The sequence below is a fragment of the Arachis hypogaea genome, chromosome 12 (genome assembly GCF_003086295.3).
Source record: "Arachis hypogaea cultivar Tifrunner chromosome 12, arahy.Tifrunner.gnm2.J5K5, whole genome shotgun sequence".
Taxonomy (NCBI): Eukaryota; Viridiplantae; Streptophyta; class Magnoliopsida; order Fabales; family Fabaceae; genus Arachis; species Arachis hypogaea.
The window spans coordinates 70,770,745-70,789,524 of record NC_092047.1 but is presented as its reverse complement, the minus strand read 5'-3'; the positions used below and the strand labels follow the sequence as shown (position 1 = coordinate 70,789,524).

The window sequence follows — 18,780 nt, the reverse complement described above, 5'->3', positions numbered from 1 at the left end:
CGTTCTATATCAGATTGAATGAGTATCTCTTAGATCTCTTAATCAGAATCTTCGTGGTATAAGCTAGAATTGATGGCGGCATTCATGAGAATCCGGAAAGTCTAAACCTTGTCTGTGGTATTCCGAGTAGGATTCAAGGATTGAATGACTGTGACGAGCTTCAAACTCCTGAAGGCTGGGCGTTAGTGACAAACGCAAAGGAATCAAGGGATTCTATTCCAACCGGATCGAGAACTAACCGGTGATTAGCCGTGCTGTGACAGAGCGCGTGAGCGTAGTTTTCACTGGAAGGATGGAAGGTAGCCATTGACAACGGTGATCCACCAACACACAGCTTGCCATAGGAGGACGTGCGTGCGTGAACAAGAAGACAGAGGAAAGCAGAGATTCAGAAGACAAAGCATCTCCAAAACTCCAACATATTCTCCATTACTGCATAACAAGTAACCTTTAATCCATGCTCTCTTGTTTATTTGCAATTCAACTGATAAACATAATTGACTTCCTGACTAAGATTTACAAGATAACCATAGATTGCTTCAAACCAACAATCTCCGTGGGATTCGACCCTTACTCACGTGAGGTATTACTTGGACGACCCAGTGCACTTGCTGGTCAGTGGTACGAGTTGTGAAAAGTGTTATTCACAATTTGTGCACCAAGTTTTTGGTGCCGTTGCCGGGGATTGTTCGTGTTTGGACAACTAACGGTTTATTTTGTTGCTTAGATTAGGAAAAATTTCTCCTTTTTTGTTTAGAGTCTCTTATTATTGTCGTGTTAAAATTTTAGAATCCTTATTTTCTTTTTAAAATCTTTTTCAAAAAAATAATTTTTCTACTAAATTCTGTGCCAAACTTTAAGTTTGGTGTTTTCTTGTTAATTTTTCTTAAAATTTTCGAAAATTTATTTTGGTTTTCTAAAAAATTTTAAGTTTGGTGTTCGTCCTTCATGTTCTTGTGTTCTTGTGAGTCTTCAAAGTGTTCTTGAGTTTTTCTTGTGTCTTGATCTTAAAATTTTTAAGTTTGGTGTTCCTTGGTGTTTTCCCTCCAAAATTTTCGAAAATAAGGAGCATTAGATCTAAAAATTTTAAATCTTGTGCTATCTTATTGTTTTTCTCTTTCCTCTTAAAAATCAAAAATATCTTTTCTCTCTATTTTAAAAACAATTTTTTGAAATATATTTCTAAAAATTCAGATTTTTATTTCAAAATTTAAAACTTTTTTTTTTCAAAATCATCATATCCTTTTCAAAACTTCCTAACCACTTTCTCTCTCCTCAGTTTTTCGAAAATCTTCACTCAATTTTTATTTATTTTAATTTATTTCATTTTCGAAATAAATATATAAATAAATAAATAAAAATATTTTTTCTATTTTACATCATCTCCCTTTCTCCATCATGGACCTAAGCGGAAATGAACAGTCCAGGAGGACTCTGGGGTCATATTCTAACCCCTCTACTGCTTCATATGGGAATAGTATCTGCATACCCTCCATTGGAGTCAGTTGCTTTGAGTTGAATCCTCAGCTCATTATCATGGTGCAGCAAAGTTGCCAGTATTCCGGTCTTCCACAGGAAGAACCTACAGAGTTTCTGGCACAGTTTCTACAGATTGCTGACACAGTACATGATAAAGAAATAGATCAGGATGTCTACAGACTATTACTGTTTCCATTTGCTGTAAAAGATCAAGCTAAGAGGTGGTTGAATAACCAACCTAAGGCCAGCATAAAGACATGGAAACAGCTGACAGAAAAATTCCTGAATCAGTACTTTCCCCCAAAACGGATGACACAGCTAAGGCTAGACATCCAAGGCTTTAAACAAGGAGATAATGAATCTCTTTATGATGACTGGGAAAGATACAGAGAGATGCTATGAAAATGCCCCTCTGAAATTTTTTCAGAGTGGGTTCAGTTAGACATCTTCTATTATGGGCTTGGAGAAGGAGCTCAGATGTCTCTTGATTACTCAGCTGGTGGATCTATCCACATGAGAAAGACAATTGAAGAGGCTCAAGAGCTCATTGATACAGTTGCCAGGAATCAGCATCTGTACCTAAGCAATGACTCTTCCATGAAAGAAGAGGTTAAGACAGCAACTGCTGAACTCAGTCCTGTAAAACAAGCTGCTGAATTCAATCAGCAATTGGACTTTCTAACAAAGCAGTTAGCCGAATTCAAAGAAAGGTTACAAGAGACAAGGATGGCTAATATACATATGGACGAACAGTTTAAGCAAACAAAGCAGCAGCTGTCAAGGCAAATAGCAGAAGAATGCCAAGCAGTTCAACTAAGAAGTGGGAAAACATTAAATACCCCACGTCAAGGCAGCAAAAAGCTAAGAAATGAGCAAACCACCCAAAATTCACCTGAGGACAGTAAGAGCCCAGGGAAAAGTAATTCTGAAACTAAAACGCCAGAAAATTGGTGGAAGGCTGGCGCTGAACGCCCAGACCATGCTCAGGACTGGCGTTCAACGCCAGAAACAAGGCAGGACTGGCGTTCAATGACAGAAATGGGCAAGGATCTGGTGTTGAACGCCCAAAATGGGCACAGTTCTGGCGTTCAGACGCCAGGAGCAGACAAGGAGCTGGCGTCCAGTTTCACTCCAGCTTCTAACTCTGGCACTCAATCGCCAGTGAGGGATCAGACACACACAAATGCTGATAGCAACCCCTCTAAAAAGGCTTCTTCAACCACTTCTGTAGGCAATAAACCTGCAGCAACTAAGGTTGAAGAATATAAAGCCAAGATACCTTATCCTCAAAAACTCCGGAAAGAGGAGCAGGATAAGCAATTTGCTCGCTTTGCAGATTATCTCAGGACTCTTGAAATAAAGATTCCATTTGCAGAAGCACTTGAGCAAATACCTTCTTATGCCAAGTTCATGAAAGAGATCTTGAGTCATAAGAAGGATTGGAGAGAAATAGAAAGAGTTCTCCTCACTGAAGAATGCAGTGCAGTCATTCTGAAAAGCTTTCCTGAAAAAGCTTAAAGATCCTGGGAGTTTTCTGATACCATGCATATTAGAAGGTAATTGCACCAAGACAGCTTTATGCGATCTTGGGGCAAGCATCAACCTAATACCTGCATCCACTATCAGAAAGCTTGGCTTAACTGAAGAAGTTAAACCAACCCGGATATGTCACCAACTTGCTGATGGTTCTACTAAATACCCATCAGGCGTGATTGAAGACATGATTGTCAGAGTTGGGCCATTCGCCTTTCCCACTGACTTTGTTGTGCTGGAGATGGAGGAGCACAAGAGTGCTACTCTCATTCTAGGAAGACCCTTCCTAGCAACTGGACAATCCCTCATTGACGTCCAACAGCGGGAAATAACCCTGAGAGTCAATGATGATGAGTTCAAGCTGAACGCTGTCAAAGCCATGCAGCATCCAGACACATCAAAAGACTGCATGAAAGTTAATCTTATTGACTCTTTGGTAGAAGAGATCAACATGGCTGAGAGTCTTGAATCAGAGTTGGAAAACATCTTTAAAGATATTCAGCCTGATTTAGAGGATTCAGAGGACATGAAAGAGCCTCTGAAATTTCTTCTGGAAGAGGAGAAACCTCCTAAACCTGAGCTCAAGCCATTACCACCATCCTTGAAATATGCGTTTCTGGGAGAAGGTGACACTTTTCCAGTGATCATAAGCTCTGCTTTAAATTCACAGGAAGAGGAGGCACTTATTCAGGTGCTAAGGACACACAAGATAGCTCGTGGGTGGTCCATAGGTGACCTTAAGGGCATAAGCCCAGCTAGATGCATGCACAAAATCTTATTGGAGGATAATGCCAAACCAGTGGTTCAACCACAGAGGCGGCTAAATCCATCCATGAAAGAAGTAGTGCAGAAAGAGGTCACCAAACTACTAGAGGCTGGGATTATTTATCCTATTTCTGATAGCCCCTGGGTGAGCCCTGTCCAGGTCGTCCCAAAAAAGGGAGGCATGACAGTGATTCATAATGAAATAAATGAACTGGTTCCTACAAGAACAGTTACAGGGTGGCGCATGTGTATTGACTATAGAAGGCTCAATACAGCCACCAGAAAGGATCATTTTCCTTTACCATTCATAGACCAGATGCTAGAAAGACTAGCAGGCCATGATTATTACTGCTTTTTGGATGGCTACTCAGGCTATAACCAGATTGCAGTAGATCCCCAGGATCAAGAGAAAACATCATTCACATGTCCATCCGGAGTGTTTGCTTATAGAAGGATGCCATTTGGGCTATGTAATGCGCCTGCAACCTTCCAGAGATGCATGCTCTCTATTTTCTCTGATATGGTAGAAAAATTTTTGGAAGTCTTCATGGATGACTTCTCAGTATATGGAGACTCATTCAGCTCCTGTCTTGATCACCTGAAACTTGTTCTGAAAAGATGCCAAAAGACCAACCTAGTTTTAAACTGGGAAAAGTGTCACTTCATGGTGACTGAAGGAATTGTCCTTGGGCATAAAATCTCAAACAAGGGAATAGAGGTGGATCAAGCAAAAATAGAGGTAATTGAAAAATTACCACCACCTGCCAATGTTAAGGAAATCAGAAGCTTTTCTGGGGCATGCAGGATTCTATAGGAGGTTTATAAAGGATTTTTCAAAAATCGCAAAACCTCTAAGCAATATGCTAGCTGCTGACACGTCATTTGTGTTTGACACAGAGTGCCTGCAGGCGTTTGAAACGCTGAAAGCTAAGCTGGTTACAGCACCAGTCATTTCTGCACCAGACTGGACGTTACCATTTGAGCTAATGTGTGATGCCAGTGATCATGCCATTGGTGCAGTATTGGGACAGAGGCATGACAAGCTTCTGCATGTCATTTATTATGCCAGTCGCGTTCTAAATGATGCCCAGAAAAATTACACAACCACAGAAAAAGAATTACTTGCAGTGGTTTACGCCATTGACAAGTTCAGAACATACTTAGTAGGATCAAAAGTGATTGTGTATACTGACCATGCTGCTCTTAAATATCTACTCACAAAGCAGGATTCAAAACCCAGGCTCATCAGATGGGTATTGCTTCTGCAAGAGTTTGATATAGAAATAAGAGACAGAAAAGGGACAGAGAACCAAGTGGCTGATCATCTATCCCGGATAGAGCCAGTGGAAGGGACGTCCCTCCCTTTTCTTGAGATCTCTGAGACGTTTCCTGATGAGCATTTCTTTGCCATTCAGGAAGCACCATGGTTTGCCGATATTGCAAACTATAAAGCTGCAAGGTTCATACCCAAGGAGTACAACAGGATACAAAAGAAGAAATTAATTACTGATGCAAAGTATTACTTGTGGGATGAACCCTATCTCTTTAAGAGATGTGCAGACGGAATAATCCGTAGGTGTGTGCCTAGAGAAGAGGCACAGAGGATCCTATGGCATCGCCATGGATCTCAATATGGAGGCCATTTCGGAGGTGAGCGAACAGCCACCAAGGTCCTCCAATGTGGCTTCTATTGGCCCACACTCTATAAAGATTCCCGAGAGTTTGTACGTAACTGTGACAGTTGCCAAAGAGCTGGCAATCTGCCTCATGGTTACGCCATGCCTCAACAAGGAATCTTGGAAATTGATTTGTTTGACGTATGGGGAATTGACTTCATGGGACCTTTCCCACCATCATACTCAAACACTTATATTCTGGTGGCAGTTGACTATGTATCAAAATGGGTTGAGGCTATTGCCACACCCACCAATGATACTAAAACAGTGCTGAAGTTCCTCCAGAAATATATCTTTAGCAGGTTTGGTGTCCCTAGAGTACTAATCAGTGATGGGGGCACTCACGTCTGCAATAAACAGCTTTACTCTGCCATGGTTCGGTATGGAATTCGCCACAAGGTGGCCACTCCATATCATCCACAAACCAATGGGCAAGCTGAAGTCTCTAATAGAGAATTAAAGAGAATCCTGGAACGGACAGTAAATACCCGTAGAAAGGATTGGGCACGGAGCTTGGATGATGCTCTGTGGGCTTATAGGACAGCATTCAAGACCCCTATAGGGACCTCTCCATACCAACTCGTGTATGGTAAGGCATGTCACCTGCCCGTGGAACTGGAACATAAGGCCTACTGGGCAACCAGATTCCTAAACTTTGATGCCAAACTAGCAGGAGAAAAACGATTGCTCCAGCTAAATGAGCTAGAGGAATTCAGATTCACAGCTTTCGAAAATGCCAAGCTTTATAAAGAAAAATTAAAAAAGTGGCATGACAGAAAGCTGTCATCTAGAATCTTTGAACCAGGACAAAAGGTTCTGTTATTTAACTCTAGACTCAGGCTATTCCCCGGAAAACTGAAATCCCGGTGGAGGGGACCATACGTGATTACAAGTGTATCACCATATGGTTATGTGGAGCTTCAAGATATTGATTCTGATAAGAAGTTCATTGTCAATGGACAGAGAATCAAGCATTATCTTGAAGGCAACATTGAGCAAGAATGCTCAAGGCTGAAGCTAGATTAAAAGCTCAGCAAGGTCCAGCTAAAGACAATAAAGATGCCTGGTGCTTATGGATTAAAATACATTTGATATTTTTAGTGGTAGGGTTTTTAGTGGTAGGGTTTTTATCATATCTTTATCTCTTTTTTCGAAAACCCACCCTCCCCCCTTATAAATTTGAGTTCGGCCTCCCTCCTCTCCCATCAACAATTGCCCCTAGCTCTCCTTCTATCCCTCTCCTTTCTGGAGGACAAGCAAACCTCTAAGTTTGGTGTGTTTATCCGCAATCACTAAGATCATGGCCCCCAAAGGAAAACAACCCACTCCAAGAGGCAAGAAAGAGAGCGTTCCAAAACCACTTTGGAATCAAGGGAAGTTCTTATCTAAAGAACATTCGGACCATTATAACAAAATAATGGGTCTGAGATCAGTGATCCCGGAAGTTAGATTCGATTTGAAAGAAGATGAATATCCGGAGATCCAGGAGCAAATTCGAATCAGGAGCTGGGAAGTCCTAGCTAATCCTGAAACGAAAGTGGGAAGGAACATGGTCCAGGAGTTCTGACCTATATGTTTAAAGAACAAGAGGAGCAAGGGCGTGACTTAAGGGAATTGAAGCGCCAAAAGTCTTCTCTTGCAGGACCAAGCACCCCAAGGATCAGAGGAACCCCCGTTCCCCCAGAATAAAGGTTGTTAATTTCCAATTTCTGCCTTAACTCTGTGACAGTGTCCTTATAGAAGTTTATCATAGGAGTCATATAGTAGTAATTAGTATCTATTTTGATTTTATCTCCAATTAAGCTATAGTTTATTTTTCTCATCATCAGCAAACATGAATAAAGTAGTAGATCTTTTGAATAAGAGGCAATAAAATTTCGAGTTTTAATAAGAGAAATTCTAATTAGTTAAATGTGGTGGCAATGCTTTCTGTCTTCTGAATGAATGCTTGAACAGTGCATATGTCTTTTGAATTTGTTGTTTAAGACTGTTAAATATGTTGGCTCTTGAAAGAATGATGAACATGAGACATGTTATTGATAATCTGAAAAATCATAAAAATGATTCTTGAAGCAAGAAAAAGCAGCAAAGAACAAAGCTTGCAGAAAATAAATAAATAAATAAATATATATATATATATATATATATATATATATATATATATATATATATTAAAATAGGCGAAAAAAATTAGAAAGAAAAAGAAAAAGCAAGCAGAAAAAGCCAAAAGCTCTTAAAACCAATAGGCAAGAGCAAAAAGCCAATAACCCTTAAAACCAAAAGGCAAGGGCAAATAAAAAGGATCCCAAGGCTTTGAGCATCAGTGGATAGGAGGGCCTAAAGGAATAAAATCCTGGTCTAAGCGGCTAAACCAAGTTGTCCCTAACGATGTGCTTGTGGCGTGAAGGTGTCAAGTGAAAACTTGAGACTGAGCGGTTAAAGTCAAGGTCCAAGGCAAAAAGAAGAGTGTGCTTAAGAACTCTGGACACCTCTAATTGGGGACTTTAGCAAAGCTGAGTCACAATCTAAAAGGTTCACCCAATTATGTGTCTGTGGCATTTATGTATCCGGTGGTAATACTGGAAAACAAAGTGCTTAGGGCCACGGCCAAGACTCATAAAATAGCTGTGTTCAAGAATCATCACACTGAAATAGGAGAATCAATAACACTATCTGAATTCTAAGTTCCTATAGATGCCAATCACTCTGAGCTTCAATGGATAAAGTGAGATGCCAAAACTGTTCAGAAGCAAAAAGCTACTAGTCCCGCTCATCTAATTAGAATCCGAGCTTCACTCAAAAACTCTGAGATATTATTGCTTCTCAACCTATTAGTCTTCTATTTTATTTGTCTAGTTGCTTGAGGACAAGCAACAGTTTAAGTTTGGTGTTGTGATGAGCGGATATTTTATACGCTTTTTGGGGTTAATTTCATATAGTTTTGAGTATGTTCTAGTTAGTTTTTAGTCTATTTTCATTAGTTTTTAGGAAAACTTCATATTTCTGGACTTTAATATGAGTTGTGTGTTTTTCTGTAATTTCAGGTATTTTTCTGGCTGAAATTGAAGGAGCTGAGCAAAAATCTGATTCAGGCTGAAAAAGGACTGCTGATGCTGTTGGATTCTGACCTCCCTGCACTCAAAATAAATTTTCTGGAGCTACAGAACTCGAAATGGTATGCTTCCAATTGTGTTGGAAAGTAGACATCCAGGGCTTTCCAGAAATATATAATAGTCCATACTTTGCACAAGGATAGATGACGTAAACTGGCGTTCAACGCCAGTTCTCTGCCCAATTCTGGCGTCCAGCGCCAGAAAAGGATCAAAAGCTGGAGTTGAACGCCCAAACTGGCACAAAAACTGGCGTTCAACTCTACAAATGGCCTCTGCACGTGAATTGCTTAAATCTCAGCCCCAGCACACACCAAGTGGGCCCCAGAAGTGGATCTCTGCATCATCCATCATAGTTTACTCATTTTTTGTAAACCTAGGCTACTAGTTTAGTATTTAAACAACTTTTAGAGACTTATTTTGCATCTCATGATATTTTAGATCTGAACTTTGTACTCTTTGACGGCATGAGTCTCTAAACTCCATTGTTGGGGGTGAGGAGCTCTGCTGTGTCTCGATGAATTAATGCAAGTATTTCTGTTTTCTATTCAAACACGCTTGTTCCTATCTAAGATGTTCATTCACGCTTAACTGTGATGAAGGTGATGATCCGTGACACTCATCACCATTCTCAACCCATGAATGTGTGCCTGAAAACCACCTCCGTTCTATATCAGATTGAATGAGTATCTCTTAGATCTCTTAATCAGAATCTTCCTGGTATAAGCTAGAATTGATGGCGGCATTCATGAGAATCCGGAAAGTCTAAACCTTGTCTGTGGTATTCCGAGTAGGATTCAAGGATTGAATGACTGTGACGAGCTTCAAACTCCTGAAGGCTGGGCGTTAGTGACAAACGCAAAGGAATCAAGGGATTCTATTCCAACCGGATCGAGAACCAACCGGTGATTAGCCGTGCTATGACAGAGTGCGTGAGCGTAGTTTTCACTGGAAGGATGGAAGGTAGCCATTGACAACGGTGATCCACCAACACACAGCTTGTCATAGGAGGACGTGCGTGCGTGAACAAGAAGACAGAGGAAAGCAGAGATTCAGAAGACAAAGCATCTCCAAAACTCCAACATATTCTCCATTACTGCATAACAAGTAACCTTTAATCCATGCTCTCTTGTTTATTTGCAATTCAACTGATAAACATAATTGACTTCCTGACTAAGATTTACAAGATAACCATAGATTGCTTCAAACCAACAATCTCCGTGGGATTCGACCCTTACTCACGTGAGGTATTACTTGGACGACCCAGTGCACTTGCTGGTCAGTGGTACGAGTTGTGAAAAGTCTGATTCACAATTTCTGCACCATTTGTACAATGTTTTCTTTCCCATCTCATTTGCTAAAATGCTTTATTATTTAAGGGTTGGCTATACATATACATGACTCCTTGAGAATGTGAAATAACTTGACTACATGTAAGCTTTATATATAAGTGAATAAGTTAGAGTTGCATAATGCATCATTCATTTAGGTAGTTACATTTAAATTAGGTTGCATTGCATGACATTCCATCACTTTAACCTTAATTATTTACCTTGGATTTAGCATGAGGACATGCTAGTGTTTAAGTGTGGGGAGGTTGATAAACCCATATTTCATGAGTTCTTTTGTGCTTAATTTGAGTGATTTATACAATCCTTCACCTACTTATTCACATTAATTGCATGATTTTACCTTCCCTTCCTTATTATGTGATGTCAATGAAAAACATGTTTCCTAAGCTTTAAAATTAATTAATTTAATTACCTTTATTTCCATTCGATGCCGTGATTAGTGTGTTGAGTAGTTTCAGATTTTCTAAGGCAGAATGACTTAAAGGATGGAAAAGGAAACATACTAAAATGGAAGGAGAAAGCAAAACGGAGCTTTTAAGGAAACTGGTATTCACGCGATCGCATGGACGACGCAATCGCGTGCCAAGCACGAATCAGCAGCGACGCGGCCGCATGACTGACGCGACCGCACGCCTTAAGCAGAACGCACATGACGCGGTCGCATGACTGACACGACCGCGTGGCAAGGAAAAGCTTCGAATGACGCGATCGCGTGACCCACGCGGATGCGTGACAGAGGCCACGCACCAGAAATTATAGAATACGCCCCCAGCGAATTCTGAAGCCCTTTTTGGCCCAGATCCAAGTACAGACAGCATAGACCAGAGGTTATAAATTGTGGGAATGCACCCATTCAAAAGGGAGCTCGCAATTTTTGTTACTTTCAATGATTTAGATTTAGTTGAGAGGGAGATCTTCTCTCTCTCTTTTAGGATTTAGGATTTCTTCTTGTTTTAAGAGTAACTCTGGATCCCAGGTTTAATGTTCTTTTATTTTAGTTTTACTTTTATTTATTTATTCTAATATTTGAATTGAATATTATAATTTGATTTATGAATTATTCCACGTCACAGATTGTTTTTTAAATTAATGATAATTGAGGTATTTTCAGTTTATGATTGTTCTCTTTGATTTAAGTTACCACTGCTTCCCATCTAAGGATATTTTTATTATTCCAGCAATTTTACTTTTTCCTCTTTTGGTCCTAGTTAAGAATTCAGTAACTCAACAGTTATTAAACTCAACATAATTGATAATCGTTATCTTGCTAATTGAGCTGAACTTAAGTAATCCCAACCTTTTCTTAGGAAATAAATAGGATTCAAAGGTCAATTTAATTAGTTCCTTGACTTTCCTTTGCCCTAGTACAGGTTGATCAAGTGGAGTTTAAATTCAACTTTCATTATAGTTGAGGGAGATAACTACGTTAGACCTCCAACTTCTCTTACCTTGCCAAAAGTCTGCCTTACAGTATTTATTTATTCTAATTGCCATTTACTTTACTTGTCATTCAAATTACTTGCTTCTCATCTTCTAAACCCCGATTACAACCTTTATAGCCAATAATAAGAACATACTTCCTCGCAGTTCCTTGAGAAGACGACCCGAGGTTTGAATACTCGGTTAACAATTTCTAAAGGAGTTTGCTACTCGTGACACCCAAAATGTTTGTGCGAAGGGATTTTTGTCGGTTTAGAGACTATATCTACAACGCGACTGTTTTTATGACATTCTTTATTGGCAAAAATCTTAACGTCAACGACCCGAGGTTTAAATACTTCGGTTTATTTTTATTGGGTTTGTTTTAGAGACAACCAAATTTTTGTATGAAAGGATTATTGTTGGTTTAGAAACTATACTTGCAACAAGGATTTATTTGTGAATTCTTTACTAGCGAAAATTCCGCTCATCAAAATGCCAAAAATTGATGGGTCGGAAATTAGCTGATTAAGAATTTATAATAAGAACGGCGTTGCAAGTACAGTTCTTAACCAGCAAAAATCCATTTATCAATTTAGAAGGGTTGTCACAAATTTAGAATAAAAATACTGGGAGTAGGAATCCCAGGTCGTCTCCCAACGAGTTGACAAAAGAGTGCTATTTTATTAGTCAGGAGTTTTCCGAGAAATTTCAAGAGTTGGAGAACAGGAAATTAAATGATTGTAATTTAAAGCAATGAAAATTAGCGAAAAAATTTATATAATCAATTAAAAGCCTTGAGCGGGGGTAGATTAATCGGAAGTTCTATCCTTGTTGGATTTTCCCAAGTGGAATAGTAAGAGGTTGTTGTTTTTCACTTAGTCAACCCTTACTAAATAAATGCAAGTCAAATGATTGAGCTAACTCTTATTCGCAAGTCCTAATCCTCTCCTTAAGGAAGGATTAGAGTTAGTAAATAGAAAGTCAGCCAACAACTTCCAATTGAACTAATCACTTGAGTATTCCAACTCAAGGGTCTCCTTTTAATCAACCCCCACAATTATTAAATTGGAGGATAACTAGATTGGACATTTTTCTTTTCTTTTGTTAATAGTTTTTGTTTCAGTTTGTTACTGCTATTTTCTGCACTTTGAGTTGTTCTTCTTTGATTCATTTACTTTTTAGCACACTAACCACTAGCTGTTTGTAATATTACCTCACTAAGATTTTCTCATTAATGACAATGGAGAATCCAATGTCTTTTGGTGATTATTGTTTGAGACAAAGTATCTTGCAAGAAAGAATGGAGCATCCATCATATTCTGGTCAATCAAATTTCCTGGGAAGCTTCCCACCACCACAGGATGATTCATGTTATTATGCTCATGATGAGTGGAAGCATCAAGAAGCTGAAATGGGGTACTTCTCAGAGCCACAAAATGGTCCATATTTTGGTGGAATTGATCATTACTCAAGTTGTGGCTGGAAAGATCAAAATTAAAGAGATTTCACTCATTCATACCCCATTCATCAAGATCCATCACCTTTTAATTATCCAACCTCACCTCCCAATTTTACATGTCAAAATTCTTCATCATTTGAGTATGCTGCAACACAAAATTCCTTCCCATATCCATACAATTCATTTCACACTCCACAAAACCCATTCCATTACCCACAAGAGTCATACCACTCTCAGAACACACAACCACAAAATAGCCAATTCCATTCACAAGCCCACCCCAACTGACCATCATAACCTGCACAACCCCTTTTAGATCGACTTGCTAGGATGAAACTCCTACTTGAAAAAATGACAAAGATAATGGAAGAGGAGAAAATAGCAACAGAGGAGTTCATTCAATGGTCCAGAGCATGGAGGCAAGAACAAGACATCTCCTCCAGAAACATGGAAGCAAATGCAAATTACTTTGAAGAGATGCCTAGCAAGGAGGATGAGGACCAAAGGGTGAGTACAAGGGAGGAATCAGAGGAACAAGAAATAGAGGCATTCATACCAAGTGAGATTCCTATGAAGAAGGAGGAGGTTGTGAGAGTATATAAGCCTAAGGCTCCATACCCACAGAGGTTACTAGGGGTGACAAAAGAACATGCAAACTCACTCCCAAAAGACTCAATGCAACATCATGTAGAAGAAAGGGAGGAAGCCAACCAAGGGAGTCCACACTCCAATGAAACAGAGAGTTGCATAGAGGGTGAGTTCATTGAACCACCAATTCAAGAAGCTCGTGATGAAGAGGATGCTCCAATCATCCAACAATATCCAAATGCTGAGATTAAAGATGTGAAGGCAGTAAAAACAAGCACAAAAAGGAGAATTGTGACCGGGAAACAAAGAACCATATCCATGAAGAGGAGAAGGTCAAAGAACAATCCAACTGCTGATCCAACAAGCAAATTTACTCAAGCCAAGCACAAAACAAAGCTTGCTAGAAGGAGTCACTCAAAGCAAGGGGCATTAACTGGTCACTCTTTCTACTTGAGGTCATTCCTCTTAACAAACTGGAAGAAGAGGAAGAAATTCATGAACAAAAGGTCAAGCTAATGACACTAAAAGAGCGCTTGTTGGGAGGCAACCCAACCAAAGATAGTTTTCTTTTCCTAGTTAATTCAATATAAGAGTTTGGTAGATTCTTTGTATTGCAAGGAGCTAACTTTGGTGTTGCACACCAAAACAATCCAAGGGTGAATGTGGGATTCTAGGTTTGGTGTTCCACCAAAGATTTCATTAAAAGCACATTCCAACCTCAGCATAATTAATTATCAGCTCCAAACAATCAGAGAAACTACTCAACAGTTGTTTGTTTTCTAGTTCCTGGTTTGTTATCTAGTTCATAGTTTACTTTCTTAATAAAAGTACTTGATGTTTCATGCAGGTAATTACTCTACTGCATATAGAAGTAGGCAAAGAACTAAGTTTGGTGTTCCCACACTAACTTAAGTTCAGAAAATCACAAGCATACATGCATGCTAACCATCTCTCAAGTGCTTGGGGAACAAGCAACTTCCAATCATTTTACAGGAATTCAATCAATCTCTTGGAATGACTATACACCATCATCCAAGGAGACAAAGAAGGATGCAAAAGCTATGGATGAAGATGACAAGGAAGAAACAAGAAGAAACTAAGAGGTTGTATTGTACTTAACTGTCTCTGATTTGTAGTGCTTTAATTGGAAGTATGATTGAATCTTTTCTCATGAACATTCATATTCTGTTTGTTTCTTTTTATTGACATTTTGGGGCTGCTAGTCTAAGTGCCTACTTCATTGTCATCCTGCTTGAATTGTATGCTATGTCCTTGAGCTCAATAAAAGAGTTTATGAGAATTTGTTGTGAAAGACAAGAGTGAAATCTAATGTGCAGAATTAAGTCCTAGTATTGTGGTGGTATTTGTTAGCTAAGTTGGTTCATCAATAAGGTAAAAGGGCTAAGATATCTCTTGAATTATGAGCTTGAAGTGCATTCTATGAGACTTAAATGAATTAATAAAGATCCTAAAAAGAGAAAAAAAGAATAAAAAAGAAAGAAAAGAGCAGAAAATAAAGCTAGGCACCAATAGTTTGGATCTTGAGGCATGTGTCTGTGGTGTTTTTGTGCAAGGATCTGCTTGGATGAGTAAGTTCTTAGGAGTGCTTCATCACTTGACAACTTGGGTTAACTAACCCAGGATTGTCAACTGAAAGTCCACTATCAAGAGCAACCTTGTCACAAGGCATTTAGCAACCCAAAGAGGTACTGGACACCAAGGTCTAAGGAATGAATAACAAACCATGTGCCTGTGGTGTGTATGTGCTGAGGAGAGACTTGGGTGATTAAGTCTTTAGGAGTGTTTCAACACCTAGCACCTTGAACCAACTGGTTTGGGAGTGTTGGCTGAAAGCCTAACCTAAAGAGTTACCTCAACACAGAACACTTAGCTACAGAAAGCAATAAGCTCTAAAGAAGAAAAGAAAACAAAAACAGAGAAGTAAGGATAAAAAATAAGAGTTTCATAGAAGGTAATAGAGTGAGAGTTCAAGAGCATATGAGAGCCTAGAAACCAGCATGAACATGAACCTAAGTTGCCATGCATGAAACTCCATGAACCAAGGATTTGAATTCTCTGAATAAGGACTTATACCTCTTGCATTTTCATGTTTTATCACTAGCTTGAGGACAAGCAAGATTTAAATTTGGTGTTGTGATGCCAGGAAATCTTGGCTAGTTTCACAAGCCATTTTTAGTTTGTTCTAGAGTAGTTTCATGCATTTCCTAAGCAATAAGTAAGTATTTGGATGAGAAATTCATGCTTACCTTGATTCATGCAAACAATGTTAATTTGATACATTTTCATAAGATTTATGGCATAATTACTTGTGTGCTAAGAATGAGGCAAATTCTTGTGATTATAGCAAAGCTTTGAAGTATTTGTTTGGTTGATAATAGGAGGAAGGAAGCAGAAGATGAGCAAGGAAAGGAAAGGAGGCAATGCAACTTTCTGAAAGTTTATGGTGCCAACGTTGGAGGGAATGTTGGTAGTCCAACGTTACCTCCAACGTCCTTGAAAATGTTCATTTTCTGGAGCTGAAAGAATTTCGGGCGACGCGTACGCATCAATGACGCGTACGCGTGAAAGAAGAAAATTTTTAAATCCACGCGCAAGCGTGAGTCACGCGCATGCGTGGAATGGCAAAATTGACAATCCACGCGTATGCGTGGGTCACGCGTACGCGTCACCAAACGAACGTTGGAGGTCCAACGTTGCCTCAAACGTTGCCTCCAACGTCCGCAACAAGCAGCCCAGAGTTTGGAGTTGGGAAACTGAAATCGACGCGCACGCGTCTATGATGCACATGCGTGGAATGGAAAAAAGGCAATGCACGCGTAAGCGTGATGTACGCGTACGCGTCGAAAAGCAAAAACACAGCTTTCACGTGTATGCGTGGTGTACCCGCACGCGTAGACACGAGAATGTTGGCACTCCAACGTTGAGTCAAACGCCAATGACAGCAAGCAAAACTGAATTTTCAAAGCAGCGTTTGATTCAACGTTTGCCCTCAAACAAGATCACCAACGTTAAGGCCAAGATTGTACCTATGCCCAATATGAAAGTTAGTTGCCAATGCCCATCACTGGAGAATCACTCCTCACTGCTTCAGCCAAGGCCCACATCCAATTACTGGATCCAATTGAAGATGAGAAGAGGATTATAAATAGAAGAATTGTTGAAGATTGACGGAGCTTTCGGGAGGCCCTGAGGGGGCTCTGGGAGTTCAATTCCCTGATTTCATTTCCTGCACTTTTCTTTTAGTTTCTTTTGTACTTTCGTATTTTCTTTCTGCACTTTTTTTTTCTGTAAATTGAATTGAGCTATGAACAACTAACCCCATTTCATTGGGTTAGGGAGCTCTGTGTAAATTCAATGGATCAATATTAGTTTTTATTCTTCTTCTTCTTTCTTTTCTCTTGATTTTACTAGAAAGCTTTCGTTCTTCATCCAATTGGATAGTTATCTTGGGAAAGAAGCTATTCATAATTGGATCTCCTCGAAATCTTGGAAGAGGAATGAGGAGATCATGCTAGAATTGCTTTCTCACATTGGATTAGATTGGGGTTTGGATGGATATAGTGACATGTAATCCTACCAATACTTTGATCTATGAATTTGTGTGGTATAATCAGTGACCAAACTTCATCTCTTTTTATGAGCACTTAAATCAAGGAATTGGGCAATTGTTCATGCTTAGAGAAATTAGATTGCCAAGGAATTGGGATCTAATCACTTAAGATTGCCAAGAAGATCAATGAATGCATTGATTGAGGAAGAGATAAAAATGAATTTGATCCGGAGAATTCTCACATCTCCTGACCCCAATGAGCTTCCCCATCTCTGATCTACCTATTCTATTTACTCTCTGCTCTTTAATTTCATGCTAAACCCCCATTCCCATTTAATTTCTTGCAATTTAAGCTTTTGTCGTTTAATTATCAACAATTTAATTTCTGTTCATCTACTTTCTTGCAATTTAAGTTTCCCGCCAAATTTTACTTTCTGCAATCCCAATTTCAATTTCGATTTAGCTCAACTAGCATAATTCTCTAATTAACATTGCTCAATCTACCAATCCATGTGGGATTCGACCTCACTCTACAGTGAGTTTTTACTTAACGATAATCTGGTGCACTTGCTGGTAGGAAATTTGTTGAGAGGTAAATTTTCGTGAATCAGAGCATCACATTCATTCATTGCATTTGATAAGGTTGAGGAACTAGGATTGAGAATGTCAGAATTAGCTTTTGATTTGCATGTGCATACCCTGTATCAGACAGTTGTGACTAGATCAGGTTGTGGGAAAATATCTTTCAAGATTGAGGATAGAAACATTGTTCATGACTTAATATGTTTGCTGATGGTTGGGTTGGAGATGATTTTGGGGTTTGACTGGTTGTCAAAGAACCAAGTATTGTTGGATTGTTTTGAACGGTCGATTCACTTTATTTCAAAAGGAGAAGGAGGAGCAGTAGTAGCTGAGGGTTATTACCTAAACTCTGTGTTGGTGAGCTGTAGTGGGGAAGAGTGTCAGGGTTATATGGTTTTGGCTGCAAATTCGTTAGGTGATGAACAGAAGTTAGATCAAATTCCAATAGTTAGGGAGTTTCCTAAAGTATTTCCTGAAGATATTTCAAAATTTCCACCTCAAAGAAAAATTGAATTCGTGATAGAATTGGTTCCGGGAACCGGACCAATGTCAGTTGTGCCGTACAGAATGGCTCCGATAGAGCTGGCAGAAATTAAAACTCAGTTAGAAGAGCTTATGAACAAGAGGTTTATTTGACAGAGTGTATCTCTGTGGGGAGTGCCAGTTTTATTAGTGAAAAAAAAAAGATGAAGGAATACAACTTTGCATGGATTACCGATAGTTGAACAAAGTAACTATGAAGAACAAGTACCCGTTGCTGAGGATAAATGACTTAATGGATCAGTTGCAAGGAGCTGGAGTGTTTTCAAAGATTGATTTAAGATCCAGTTACCATCAGATTAGGGTGAAGGAGGATGATATCCCAAAAATTGCGTTTAAAACACGTTATGGTCACTATGAATACGCAGTGATGTCCTTTGGGTTGAAGAATGCACCTTTTGTATTCATGCATTACATGAACAGAGTATTTCGTCCCTTTTTGGATAAGTTTGTGGTGGTGTTCATAGATGATATTTTGGTTTACTCAAAGACTGTGGAAGAGCATAAAGAGCACCTGAGAATTGTATTACAAATCCTAAAGGAGAAGAAATTGTATGCGAAATTGTCTAAGTGTGAGTTTGGAAGGAGGAGGTGAAATTCTTAGGTCACGTGGTAAGTAAAAGAGGGATAGCGGTGGATCCTTCAAAGGTTGAGGCAGTAATAGAATGGGAGAGACCGACGTCAGTGACTGAGGTTAGAAGCT

The 18,780-nt window shown here is 39.3% G+C and overlaps 1 protein-coding gene across 1 annotated transcript; it reads left to right on the top strand.

Moving 5' to 3' along the window:
* Window positions 1–17,618: 17,618 nt before the first annotated feature.
* LOC112730111 (uncharacterized) lies at window positions 17,619–18,173 on the top strand. The gene has a single exon (XM_025780219.1). It carries the CDS (start codon window positions 17,619–17,621, stop codon window positions 18,171–18,173), a length of 555 nt encoding a protein of 184 aa, XP_025636004.1.
* Window positions 18,174–18,780: the final 607 nt, after the last annotated feature.

Excerpts from the sequence above, each read along its gene's own strand:
- LOC112730111 (XM_025780219.1), top strand. The coding sequence starts at position 17,619 with ATGTCAGAATTAGCTTTTGATTTGCATGTGCATACCCTGTATCAGACA.